The following is a 13,046-nucleotide window of genomic DNA, read 5'->3' as shown; positions in this document are numbered from 1 at the left end:
TCTTGGACTATTGCTCCATGAAATAATTAATGAAACAGTACATTCTCCAGACACAAGGCCAAACTGCCACCAGTGGCAACTTTTAGCTGTGTAAATGCAGATGCTAGATTTCTCCATGAAGAGACCCCTATGGTTTCAATACCATTATAGCATTCGTGTTGAATTATTTCCCCAACATGAGATGTACTTCCAATCCACATTCCTTCATCTGGTCCTCTTTGTTATAATGAGCAAAATATTCTCAAGAAGTTAGGAATAGCTTTAGAAAAGCTTAGAGTAGCATTAGCAAAATTCAAAAAATCTTTCAAGAAAATATTCACTGGGCTTATTTTGGTCCCGCCACTGTTGTGGGCACTGGGGATACAGCAGTGCTCAAAACAAAGTTTTTGCAATCATGACACTTACATTCTGGTGCAGAGAGCAGACTCTAAACAAATAATTTAGTACATGGTATATCAGTTGGGAAGAAATGCCATGAGAAAAAAGGGAGGAGGAGAGGATAAGACCAGTGACATAGGGCTAGGGAAGGAGAAAATGCAATCTTAAATAAAGGATAAAAGAAAGTCTCCTTGTGAAGGTGTATTTGAGCAAAGACCAGAAGGGGTTGAGACAATAAACTAGATATCTGGGAGAAGAAGTTAAGTGAGACTGGGAATAATAATGAAAAGACCCCAAGAGACTCTGCAGTTGGAGCCTGCATAGTCAGAGAAATGATGGGGTTGGAGAAAGGAAGATCTTGTACGGTCTGGTAGACCATTACAATATGAGAAGCTATTGGAGGATTTCATGCAGAGGAGTAACACGGTACGGCTTACACTTTTATGTTTATTTTTTTTTAACATCTTTATTGGAGGATAACTGCTTTACAATGGTGTGTTAGTTTCTGCTTTATAACATAGTGAATCAGCTATACGCATACATATATCCCCATATCCCCTCCCTCTTGCGTCTCCCTCCCTCCCACCCTCCCTATCCCACCCCTCTAAGTGGTCACAAAGCACCCAGCTGATCTCCCTGTGCTATGCAGCTGCTCCCCACTAGCTGTCTATTTTACGTTTGGTAGTGTATCTCTGGACACTGTGTTGAGAATAAATAGTGGATGGCAACAGTGGAGTCAGACAGATGGTAGAAAGGCTACTGCAATATTCTCGAGGTCAGGAACGATGGCAGCTCGCTCCAGGATATTAGTAGCAGAGGTAATAAGAAGTGATAGGTTTTGAAAACCTGTATTTGTTAATGGATGGGATTTGGGATATGAAAGAAAGGAGTCAGCAGCGACTCCAATATTTTCGTCATGAGCAACTGAAAAGCTGGCATTGTCATTTGGAGCCATGGAGGTGACTGTAGGAGGAGCAGGCTTGTTGCTTCTCTATGGCTGTTGGATCTAGGAGGTTCAAAGATGATAAACTGGAACGTAAGAAATGCCATTAATTCTTCCAGATGGCTGGATTAGCTAGAGGAATGAGGAGGGGGTTGAGGATCGTTTATCGCAGTCCAGTTAAACTGAATATTCATCACACCCAGACCCTTGAAGCAAAGGCCAATTCATTTTGCTCCAAAGAACAAAGTCGGAGGGAGAGGCACCAGCCCGTATCTCCCCGTACCTGTCACTTGTGAGAGGTTCCTCTCTCACCCAGGGCATCCTCCCTCAGGCTGGGAGATAGGGGGGTGGGGGGAGCAACGGCTATAAGGCTAATTGCTCCTCTTGCCATGGGGTTTGATTAATGGTGAGGTCCAGCAACATTTTCATAGCAACAGTGGATGGGTAATAACCAAAACTTGGAATTGGCGCTTAAATTTTTATTGAAACAAGGATGATGCACAGGTCTTTGAGTAGGACTCAGGGATTATTATGATCTTTTTTTTCTCCTGCCTCAACCTCAGGAGTAAGAATCTGCACCATGCCGGGCCCGTTCACCATCATCCTCCATCCAAGGGTGTTCCATCAGTAGCAGGGGCTCACTTTTAATTTGTTTATTGATTCCCAAGAAAAATCCAATCATTATGGATAACTTTTTTTATTGGATCAACTAAATTCTCGCACTTAATGAAGTTAAATGTTTCTCAAAATATTTGTTGCTGTGTAAAAGGTGTTATCTACTTTTCTTTATCTCAAATATATTACTACCATAAATATTTTTTTCCAGTTTTCTATTTCCCCATTTTCCGAGGCAAAACAAAAATTTAAATATCCTATCAAAAAAAAAAAAAATCTAAGCCTTCATGTTCACTCTCTCTGTTCTGTTTCCTTTTTTCTCACCTTTACTCCAATTGCAGAGTATTATAAGGGAGAATAGTTGGGTCAAGCGAAAGCCCGAAGACTCTGATCTGGATTTTGATTCCTCAGAAACCCTGTGTATGCTAACATGAGAATAAAGGTTTTGTTTATAAATTACTAAATGACCAGCTAGTTGACCTAAGTCACACATTTTTATTCCTCATATGTCCAGAAAGGCACTTTCTCGTGTTTACCTAGATTCAAAGGAAAGAAATAAGCTGATGCATCATATCCAAAATAATAAATTACATCGTGAAAAACTGGGAAGGGATATTGAAACTGGCATGCTGTATGTTTTAACATAATGTGACTATCTTACATATACATGATAATATTTGAATTCATGTGAGTCTTTCTGTGCCCACTATCTTTCTCTGGAAGGATTAAAGGAAGATCTAAGAGACTAAGTTGAAAATATACATATATGTGAAAATGAGAGAGAATACAAATAAGTGAAAATGTAAGCAACAGACTAATCGTCAGAATATGTTATTTATTGGCTACAGTCTCCACTGACTTATGTTCTACTTGCTTCATTTTCTCTTTGTTAATAGAAATATTATAGGATTTACAAGCAAACCAAAGATTGCAAATTACAGTTCGGAAATTTTGCCCTCAAAATTTTATGAGACATTGTATAAGTCTTTCTTTTACTAACCAGATAGAGACTGAAAGGCTAGTTTGCATATCACTAGCATGCTCCTGGCTGGGCCCTTTGCTAACTGTAAGAATTGGCTAGCTCTGGTAGGGCCAGTCTCTCCCCAGCCAGAAAAGTTTTTCAAGATGTCAAAACATCATAATATACAGAAATTGTATTGTATAGAAATAGTGTGTAAAATATACACAATATACACACAAAATAAATTCCTAAATCCATCAAATGAGAATGTCCCAGGAAGGGGAGGGAAGAGACAAGCAAAATACTTTTTCTTGAGGTGAGCAAGTTAAAAAGCTTATGTGGCCTCCTAAGCATGATTTCTTCTTAACAGTAAAAAGAATTTTTAAATATCTAGAGGATCCCAGGAAAAACATAAAAGCCTTCTATGTCTTAAGCTCATTCCCCACATGGTTAAAACAAGACCAAGGGATTACATGCCCCAAAACAAAAACAAAAACAAAAAAAGAAAGTTCATTTGTTACAAGTAAATCTCATTTCATAAAACAGTAATTTGTGGTATGTCAACAAATGAGTATTCTGTAGATAAGTTGCATGTTAGAGCTTTTAACTTTCCATTTTTTTAAACTTTCAATTATGAAGGTCTAAAATGAGCAAGGATACTACCATAACAAAAATAAGAAAAAATTTCAGATACTTCGGGTTACCCAAAATGTTGGGGTTTTTTGTTGTTGTGCAAACATATGTTTTCTTTCTCTTGGGTAAACAAATACCTAGGAATGGAATAGCCATATCATATGGTAGGTGTATGTTTAACTTTTAAAGAAACCGCCAAACTGTTTTCCAAGTGTCCCAGCATTTCACATTTCCACCAATAATATAGACGAGCTCCAATTTCTCCATATTGTTGCCAGCACTGGATCTGGTCAGTCAGCTAAAGATGAAATCTTTCAGCTTTCATATGCCTGAAAAAGTATTTATCTGACCTGAATTTCTGAAAGATATTTTTGTGGTTATAGAATTTAAGGTTGAAAGTTTAAAATTTTTCTTTCAGTGTACTAAAATTTTGCCCCACTACCTTCCGGCTTTCATTGTTTTCTACAAGAAGTCTTCTATCATACTTATTTTTCTTCTGTATCTAATGCATCTTTGTTCTCTGGCTACTTATAAGATTTTCTCATTAGCGTTGGTTTCAAGTAATTTTGTTATTATATACTTTGGCATAATTTTCTTCATGTTTCTTGTGTTTGGAGATTATCGAGATTCTTGGATCCGTTAAGTTTATAATTTTCATGAATTTGGAAATTTTTCCGACCGTTCTTTTTTTAAATAGATTTTTCTTTTAGAGGAGTTTTAAGTTTCACAGCAAAATTGAACGGAGAGCACAGAGAGTTCCCACATACCTCCTGTCACTCCCCCCCATCCCCCCCCACACAGCTTCCCCCCCCCCATCAACATCCTGCTCCAGAGTAATACATTTGTTACAATCAGTGAATCTACATTGACACATTATTGCCACCACCCAAAGTCCATAGGTTACATCAAGGTTGACTTTTGGTGATGTATATTCCCTGGGTTTTGCCAAATGTACAATGACATGTATCTACCATTACAGTATCACATGGAATAGTTTCATTGCCCTAAAAATCCTCCATACTCCCCCAACTCCTGATAACCACTGATCTTCCATAATTCTGCCTTTTTCAGAATATCATACAATTGGAATTATAGACTAGGTTTTTCAAATTAATTTCTTTCACTTAGTAATATTCATTGAAGGTTCCTCGATTTATTTCATGACTTTATAGCTCATTTATTTTTAGCAGTGAATAATATTTCATTGTTTGGATGTATTATGCTTTATTTTTCTATTTTTCTACAGAGACTACCTTATTTTTTTGAAACATATCTTCAAATGTTTCTCTGTTCCTTCCCTTCTCCCCATCTCATCTCCTTCAGGGACTCCAGTTGCATGTATATTAGGCTACTTGAAGCTGTTCTACAGCAGTGTTCTCTCTCTCTCTTCCTCTCTCTCTCTCTCTCTCTATCTCTCTCGCCCTCTCCCTCTCCCTGGCTTAGCTTTTTTTCTCTCTGAGTTTGGTTTCATATACATTCTATTGTTATTTCTTCAAGTTCACTGATCTTTTCATCTGCAGAGTCTAGTCTGCTATTTTTTCCAGCCTTATTGAGATATTATAAACATATACTTAAGTTTAAGGTGTACAACATGATGATTTGATACATGTATATACTGCAAAATGATTATCACAATAAGGTTAGTTAACACCTCCATCCCCTCACATAATTACCATTCTTTCTGTGGTGATAACATTTAAGATCTACTCTCTTAACAACTTTCAAGTATGTTAGATCCCCAGAACTTATCCATCTTATAGCTGGAATTTTATCTCCTTTAACCAACATAACCCCATTTTCCTCACCCCTCAATCCCTGGCAACCACCATTTTATCCTTATTTCTATGAATTTGGCTTTTTTAGATTTCACATATGTTATACCGTATTTGTCTTTCTCTGACTATTTCACCACTAGTGAAATCTTTAGCAACCAGGCTACCATACTGTGCCAGGGACCATCTGTGCCCTAAATAACCCTCATATTGAGGTCCTCTTTGCCTGCTGGGATATGAGTTTGTCAGTCCAAACCCCATCTGATCACCTGTTTCTCAGACCACTCCTGGTATCACTTATGTTTGTTCAGACTTCCAAAAAGCAGACACCAAAATAGTATTAGATATGCAAGAGATTTACTGGAGAAATGTCTGTGGAAAAAAAAGGAGGATGAAGCTGGAGAAGACAAAGATAGAATCCAGACTGAGATGAGATTTGACCTCTATGAAGGGGTGGAGGGAAGCAAGAGGGTCAGGTAGGAAGATTCCTGAGCTGCAGTGCAGTTTTAAGAAAGTCCTGGCCTGAATGAAGAGTGTCCTTGAGTCAAAGTCACAGTTGACGAGTCCCCCATCTCACAGGAATGAATCAGCATTACTCCTCCTTCTACCTCTGCCATGCTCAGTCACTAGGTGAGCCCAGCCCATGGGAAGCATGGCTTATTGCAAATGTGCTTGTGGATCCAGAAGCTTGGCTCACCAGTTACATTCCCAGCAGCAGGCAATCTGAGCAGCACATTTTCATAGCCATAGCCGCCACAGCTCCTTGCTGACTAGTCTATGCAAATACTGCCCTCTAGAGTTCTGTGAAGCACAACCCCGAGACGTCTTTGTCTCCTAAATATCTACTGCGCAAACTCACCCCTGTCTTTAAATTCCAATATTCCCTTCGTTTCCTCATTCTCAACTCATGGAACCTTGTTTCCCACCTCACTGAAAAAACACGCGTAAGAAAGGAACTTCTATATGTTATCACCACGTGTATGCTTCTTTTCCTCCTGCTACTAGGGGAAAAAAATCCTTGCATGCAGCAAAGGCCAACTCCTCTACTTGACTGAGTCCTACCACCTCTTGCTTACTAAAGACAACGCTCCCGGAAGTTAGTTTCCTCCCTCTCTCTCTCTCTCCTGCATCATCAGTTTCCCCTCCTCTACTAGATCATTTGCACCATACAAAAACATGCTGTTACTTATCTTTTAAAAATGTATGTATTTATGGGTATGAAGGTTTGGGGAAAGGTGGCCGGACCTAGACTAGCAGGATAGTCACATGTGGTTTATCCTTGAGAAATGATTGTTTTCAAACTCCAGGGACATAGTCCCTGAAGAGCCTTTCTTGCCTCTACAAAGAGAGTTTAGGCAGCCCATGAACAACTCCAAATTCTGAGATGGGACAAAGACCAGGAGGTTTGAGAATGCTTGTCCTCTTTCTCTTCAATTCTTACTTTTTTCTTCATCATCTCTTTCTATCCTGCTGTTTGCACTTTCCCTGTTCTGTTTTTTTCCTATGCAAATGCTTTGGTGGTACAGATGTATCCAAGTCATCCCTTGGATGCACAGAGTGCACAGAGTGGGCACCACTGTGTGCACCCAGCACTGGCTGATGAGTTACTGACCTTGTAGTTGAGAAACATACAGAAGGTAACCAAGTGAAGATTTCGCACAGCTCTTCCATAGCCAACCTCTCACTCCCCATCACCACATATTTTTAGTAAAGATTTATTCCAAAATCCCTCTTTTCAACATCTGAAAATTTTATTCTGCCCCAAAACTAGAACAAAGAAATTTTCATAGTAGAACATCATTTATTAAAAACAAAACCAAAGATCTCACTTCTTTTATATGTTGAGAAAGTCTCAGCTTGGGCCAAAGTTGGGCCTTCCATTGGAGACTGATAAATCTATTTAAACTGGAGCTTCCTGAGGAGTGGCCACAGGGTAGCCTGTATGTACAAGGACCTAAGTCCTCCCCAGGCTAGAAGGAACCAGATATGACATGTTTCAATCAATGATTTTCAAACTGAATCAATGATTTTCAAACTGAATCAAAATCACCTAGAAACCTGGTTAAAATTCAGATTGTTGGGTCTCACTCCCAGAATCTCTGATTCAGTAGGTGTGGGTAGGGCTCAAGAATTTGCATTTCTAACTATTCTCCAGGAGATGCTGATGCTGTTAATCTGTAGGAATCACAGCTTTAGACACTGCAAGAGAGGAGTGTCTCTGAGGGTGGTGTTTATCATTCAATTCCCTTAACCCCACCCAACCTCATGGACTTGTGCTATGTCCTAGGGAGAGACACAACGTAAACATCTCTGAGGCTCTGGAGTATGTTTGTGGCTTTATTTTTCCCCCCTCTAATTGAATATAACAGGAGAGGGGGAGTGTTATTCTCCTCCATGTTACCTCAGATCACCAGAGGCTCTGCACCTTGAGTGTTGAAACGTTCTAAGGCAGCAGGGCCAGTGCCTGGGAAGAGTGATGAAAACAGAGGCAGTGCTGAACGGAGTTCTGTCTGTCACCTGAATCACAGTTGTTTTGCTGTTGATGGTGGGGATGGTCTTTAACTCCTTTTGGCCAGAATTTTGCCTAAGGCCTTTGGATGGCATCATTTTAGTATTAAATTATAGTTCTTGTATTTTCTACAATTTGCAATTTGCCAATTGACTGGGTACATGCTCCCAGGGTTTCAGTGATGCGTACATTCAATAAATTGGAGACTAAACAAATTAATGCTATGATTCTTATTTCAAGAATGAGATAAAAAGCAAGAAACAAATGAACTTGCTTCAGGCTGCACAGGTTGATGGTAGAATTAAAAATAGACGAGAGAATGAGTTTGGATCGTGTGCTTGGACCACATTAGTTACTATTAGATATTCTTTTCAAATGCTGACCCTTTGGGAGCCATTGCCACATGAAAAAGATCGATTCTGACTGTTACAGAATTCCAGTAACACAAGGAAGAAAATGTGTTTGGCTAATTGGGAAACATCTGATTCCACTATTTTTTGGTCAAATTTGGGATTGCTTTAACAAGGGTCAAAGGCAAAACTCCACGACAAGCCTGTGGGAAAAAGAGTTCTACTTTTCAGGAAAGGGAATTATAAAGGGGAAGGCAGGTAAACAAAGTGTGTTCTTCATTTTAAGGTGAGGATGAAATCATTTTTCCCACAGCCTTCAAGGATGAATGCCATTTTCCTCCACAGAACAAATATATCCTGAAAAAATTAGACTAAGCACAGACTGAAAAGAAGCTTCCTGTGGATTACTTGGCTCATGACTCTGATCTGTTCCATTGTATCATCTCCTTCTCTGATTCTCACCCTCCTGCCTCCTCTTATAAAGACCTTTGTAATTACATTGGGCCCACCCAGGTTTCCCAGGATAATCTCCCCACTGAAGGTCCTTAATCACAACTGCACAGTCCCTTTTGCCACATACGGTAACATATTCACAGGTTTGGGGCATTAGGATGTCAATATTCTGGAAGGGGGACATTAACGATGTAAATAAACTACCACGGTATATTAACAATTGTTGAAGTCACATTGTTGAGTTCATATTATACTAACTTGGGGTCCATTTGCCAGCCCCACTGGTCCAAACACTGATCAATAAATGCACATTCACAGCAGTGCAGATCATGGGAACCACTCTCCACAATGTCACATATAATGTATAAGAACTTATAATCATCATTTGTCTCATTCAATTTTGAAGGATTTGTTCAGATTAAATGCCCAAGCCACAAGTTTTTCCCTAAAAAATTGTTAATTTGGGCACACTTATGTTTTAGCATCTTTGTCAATTTCAATTATTTGAATGACATAAGAGTATAATCACATGTGTGCATTTCTCTATTACGCTAGGAGGCTAGTTTTTTGATTTTCAAGGCCCTTACACTTGTGATATAGTAGGACACATGGTCTGCTCTCCTTGTACTCATCATTCATTCAACAGCTATTTTCTAAGTACCTACTAGGGGCTGTTGTGTTCTAGTTGCTGCATCAAGGGACCCCAGAGATTGCTCTGCAGGATTCACATGCCCACACAAGAAAAGAGCCAGCCTTTGAACTCCTAACCCCAGGGAACATCAACCACCACTTAGGGACTCACTTTATATGTCTCACATTCAAACTTTCACAGAGAATCTGGGTTATTCGATTGGTCACTATCATTATGGAGAGTGCCCCTGTGGAGTGCAGTAGAGCCAGGCCTTGAGGGTTCTCAGAATGAGGCAGTGAATAAAGGAGGCAACATGCCTAGTGTATCCAGGACAAAAGGCAGGTGTTAATGCTATTACTGCATATTTCAAATCACATCATTTCTTATCTTTCTCCCTTCTTATACCTGGATACATCTCAACCAATTCACCTTTTAATTGAAAACTAAAAGGTGCCATCTCCCTTTTAAAATTTCCTGATTCTTGCATTTTGTTGAGAATGCAGATCAGATGCTTTCTAATATTGTTTCCTAGTGTAATTTTAAAGTGTGGTTTACCTTTGCACCGTCAGTTCAGTGGTTTCTTGTTTTACTTTCAAGGATTCTATGACTTTCACTTTGTCTCCCTCATCAACTAGTAATTATCAGAATTATCCTCTCAATTTTGAAGGCACTAATTAAATATTTGGTGTCTATCTGGTATCGTTTTCCAGAACTAATTTCCTGAATTCATCTTCTGGTCTGCATATATAGCTCTGGATTCCTAAATACTGAGATATTTAGAAGTAATGTGTAGTTTGTCCCTTGTCTAAAACAGCATTGAAAGTCTACAAAATCACAAGCATCCTGCTTATAGGGATCTTTTTGTCTCTGAGGCTTTCAATTACCATCTTCATATTCCAAGGTACCACACACCACCACGCATTCACTTCCACACCAGCGACATTGGATACTTGGAACTGTGGTCCCAGAATCGAGATAGAAAAAGGGCTTGCTTCAAGAGGGTGCTATTGTAGTTGTTTGGGCAACTGCACATCAAATTTGCCTCCAGTGAGATTACAAAGAATAGAAGGACTAAGGGTTAAGCTTCCAAGTTTCCTCAAACAGCTCAGAGTGTGAATACTGGGCTGCTTCCCCACAGACATCTGGCTGCTCAGCTCAGCCTCAGGGCCCACGGGGTGGAGCTCTGAGCAGCAGGGGCACAGACAGGGGACGGTGCAGCCCAGGCCAGGCTACACAGCTGGACAGGGAAGCAGCTGCCAAGCGCCCATCCTCAGCAGGCGCCTGACGGACCAGCCCATTCCACATCCACTGGGGTCAGACTTGCTTGTGAGCCCTCACGAGACACTTCCAGAAATACCTAGTGGGGACTTTACAGAGGGCTACAATTTTACAGAGCCAGATTACAGCAGGGCCAGGGACTTCGAAGTTACCATCAACAGCGATTACCTTTGTCTCCACAGGCTGGTTAGAGAAGGGAAAGCTCGAAGACAATAATACATAAACAAACAAACAAAGAGAGCAAGGCTTCTACACTTCTCTATTCAGTAGACCCCACATTTCAAAATGGTTTTACTTGTGGTAAGAGGGCCCTCTTTCAATTCATCTTGAGCAATGGGAGCGGTGACAAACAGAGCCTCGCCATGTAAGGGGAAAAAAAATGGTGATGATAATGGAACAAGAACATTTCCCAAACATATATAAAGCATGAGCTCAAGGCACAGGAGTCGGCAGAACAATAGCCAAGGAGGCCATACCTCAATTGTAGGGAGAGCACTGGGGGCACCGTGCAGTGATTTCTCTGAGGTGAGGAATTCAATGGGCAGTAAAGAAAGTGGCCCATCTTGGATGGGGATACTTGAAGGTCTCAGCTTCCAGCAATTTCGTGGGTGGAATCTCAGAGCAAAGATTTTCTTTACTGTTTTTTCTATGCACTCAAACTTTGTCGCATCCACGCCCAGCTGCTGTAGAAGCTGGGGACACAGGGTTTCTGAAGTTGACATTGTTACAGCACTCAGTGAGCAGAAATGTTACCCAGGATGTGAATGGACAGCGAAGGATTTATCTATCCTGTGGTTCAAATTTTAGGTTAAAAGACTGAGGATATTCTATTAAAAAGATGGGGAAATAAGCTAAAGACACCTCAGGCAGATAAAGAAGAAATAAACAGCATGGTTATGAAATAGGCATGCTTTTCATGGGAATAATCAAATCACCTCAGGAGCAAGAATCCACATTCAAACAACATTTCCCTGCATCCAGGCCTGATAACAAACCAGCAAGCAAAGCATAAGCAAATCTTGCAGATAGGAAAATGGGAAAGTCAAAAATAAGCCCAGAAAAATGTGCATCCAGAGGTAGATATTTTCTTATGCGAAACACTAGTGGGGCCAGGAATCTGGTCCCTACCTGGAAATTGTTGCAGAGATTCTGAGTCTGTGCCCAGGAAGTTTCTTTGGAATAGAAGGATGATAACCATCCAACTCTCTGTCTTCTTCATGATCATCTATATGCTCAAGTTCTTGACAATAATTGCGCAGAGCAGCTTAACTGCTGTAGTGCTGGGCACAGAGTGGGTTAGTTTCCAAAGGCTGTCACCAGTGGAAATGATTCTCACCAGCCTGGGTGTCTGCTGCATCTGTCAACTGTGGTCATCGATGCTGTACAACTTTTGCTCCCACTTCCACCCTAATTATGAATTTTGGTACTTCAGGGTAGTCTGGGAATTTACTAACATTCTTTCATTCTGGTTGACCAGCTTGCTTGCTGTCTTCTACTGTGTCAAAGTCTCCTTCAGCCACCCCATCTTCTGGCTGAAGTGGAGAATTGTGAGGTTGGTTCCTCGGCTGTTGCTGGGTTCTCTGCTGATTTCTTGTGTGTCTATCATCTTTGCAGCTGTTGGGCATTACAGCAAGATTCAATTAATCTCCAAGAGGCATTTCCCTAGAAACAGCACCACGACTGAGAGACTTGAGATATTCCTGTGGGATTTTTCCATGTGCCAGCAAGTGGTTGTGTTGATTATTCCTTTCCTCCTGTTCCTGGCCTCCACCATCTTGCTCATGGCCTTATTATTCCAACATCTGAGGCAGATGAAAGATCATCACACCAGCCACTCCAACTCCAGCCTGGAAGCTCACTCTACTGCCCTGAGGTCTCTTGCCGTCTTCCTCATTTTCTTCACCTCTTATTTTCTGACCCTACTAATCTCCATCTGGGGTGTCCTTTTTAATAAGGGGTCCTGGTTCTGGGCCTGGGAAGCTATCATCTATGCTCTAGTCTCTATTCATTTGACTTCACTGATGCTGAGCAGCCCTAAATTGAAAAGGGTTTTAAAGGTAAGGTATTGGGGCCTAGAGGCTGCCTGAGGCACAGGGGACAAGAAGACCCCTGGGCAAATGGGTGTTTGCACTGATACAACTAATATCAATAACCTAACCGGCAGGACTCTTGACAATCCCCTGTGTGATAGTGACGCACCATAGATGCAAGCCTCACTCTCTTTCCCTACAGCCATCTATCTCCAAACAAGCAATCCCTTCTCTAATCTATGCCACTCCTTTCTTTTCCTTTCCACTGTCCCCAGGTTGGCCCCAACTTTCTCATGACATCTCCATCTCTCCTTAGTCCTGTCTACCTCTGAAATCTTTCTCCCAGTATATTCAACACAAGAGACCCAAAGTCACGGTGTCTGCATTTTGTTTTTATTTGACCCATTCCATGACTGCCAATTCTTCATACTAATATGAATCCCTTCCCCACAAGAATTTATTGCCCACATCCTGAATGTTCTCCATGCTAAGC

At 40.7% G+C, this 13,046-nt stretch overlaps 1 protein-coding gene across 1 annotated transcript; it reads left to right on the top strand.

Annotated features, from left to right (window-relative positions):
• Positions 1–11,710: 11,710 nt before the first annotated feature.
• TAS2R16 (taste 2 receptor member 16) lies at positions 11,711–12,610 on the top strand. Its single transcript, XM_061197993.1, has one exon. The coding sequence runs from the start codon at positions 11,711–11,713 to the stop codon at positions 12,608–12,610; it is 900 nt and encodes a 299-aa protein (XP_061053976.1).
• The last annotated feature ends 436 nt before the right edge of the window (positions 12,611–13,046 follow it).

Source organism: Eubalaena glacialis, chromosome 8 (genome assembly GCF_028564815.1).
Source record: "Eubalaena glacialis isolate mEubGla1 chromosome 8, mEubGla1.1.hap2.+ XY, whole genome shotgun sequence".
NCBI lineage: Eukaryota > Metazoa > Chordata > Mammalia > Artiodactyla > Balaenidae > Eubalaena > Eubalaena glacialis.
This window is presented reverse-complemented; position numbering and strand designations above follow the sequence as displayed.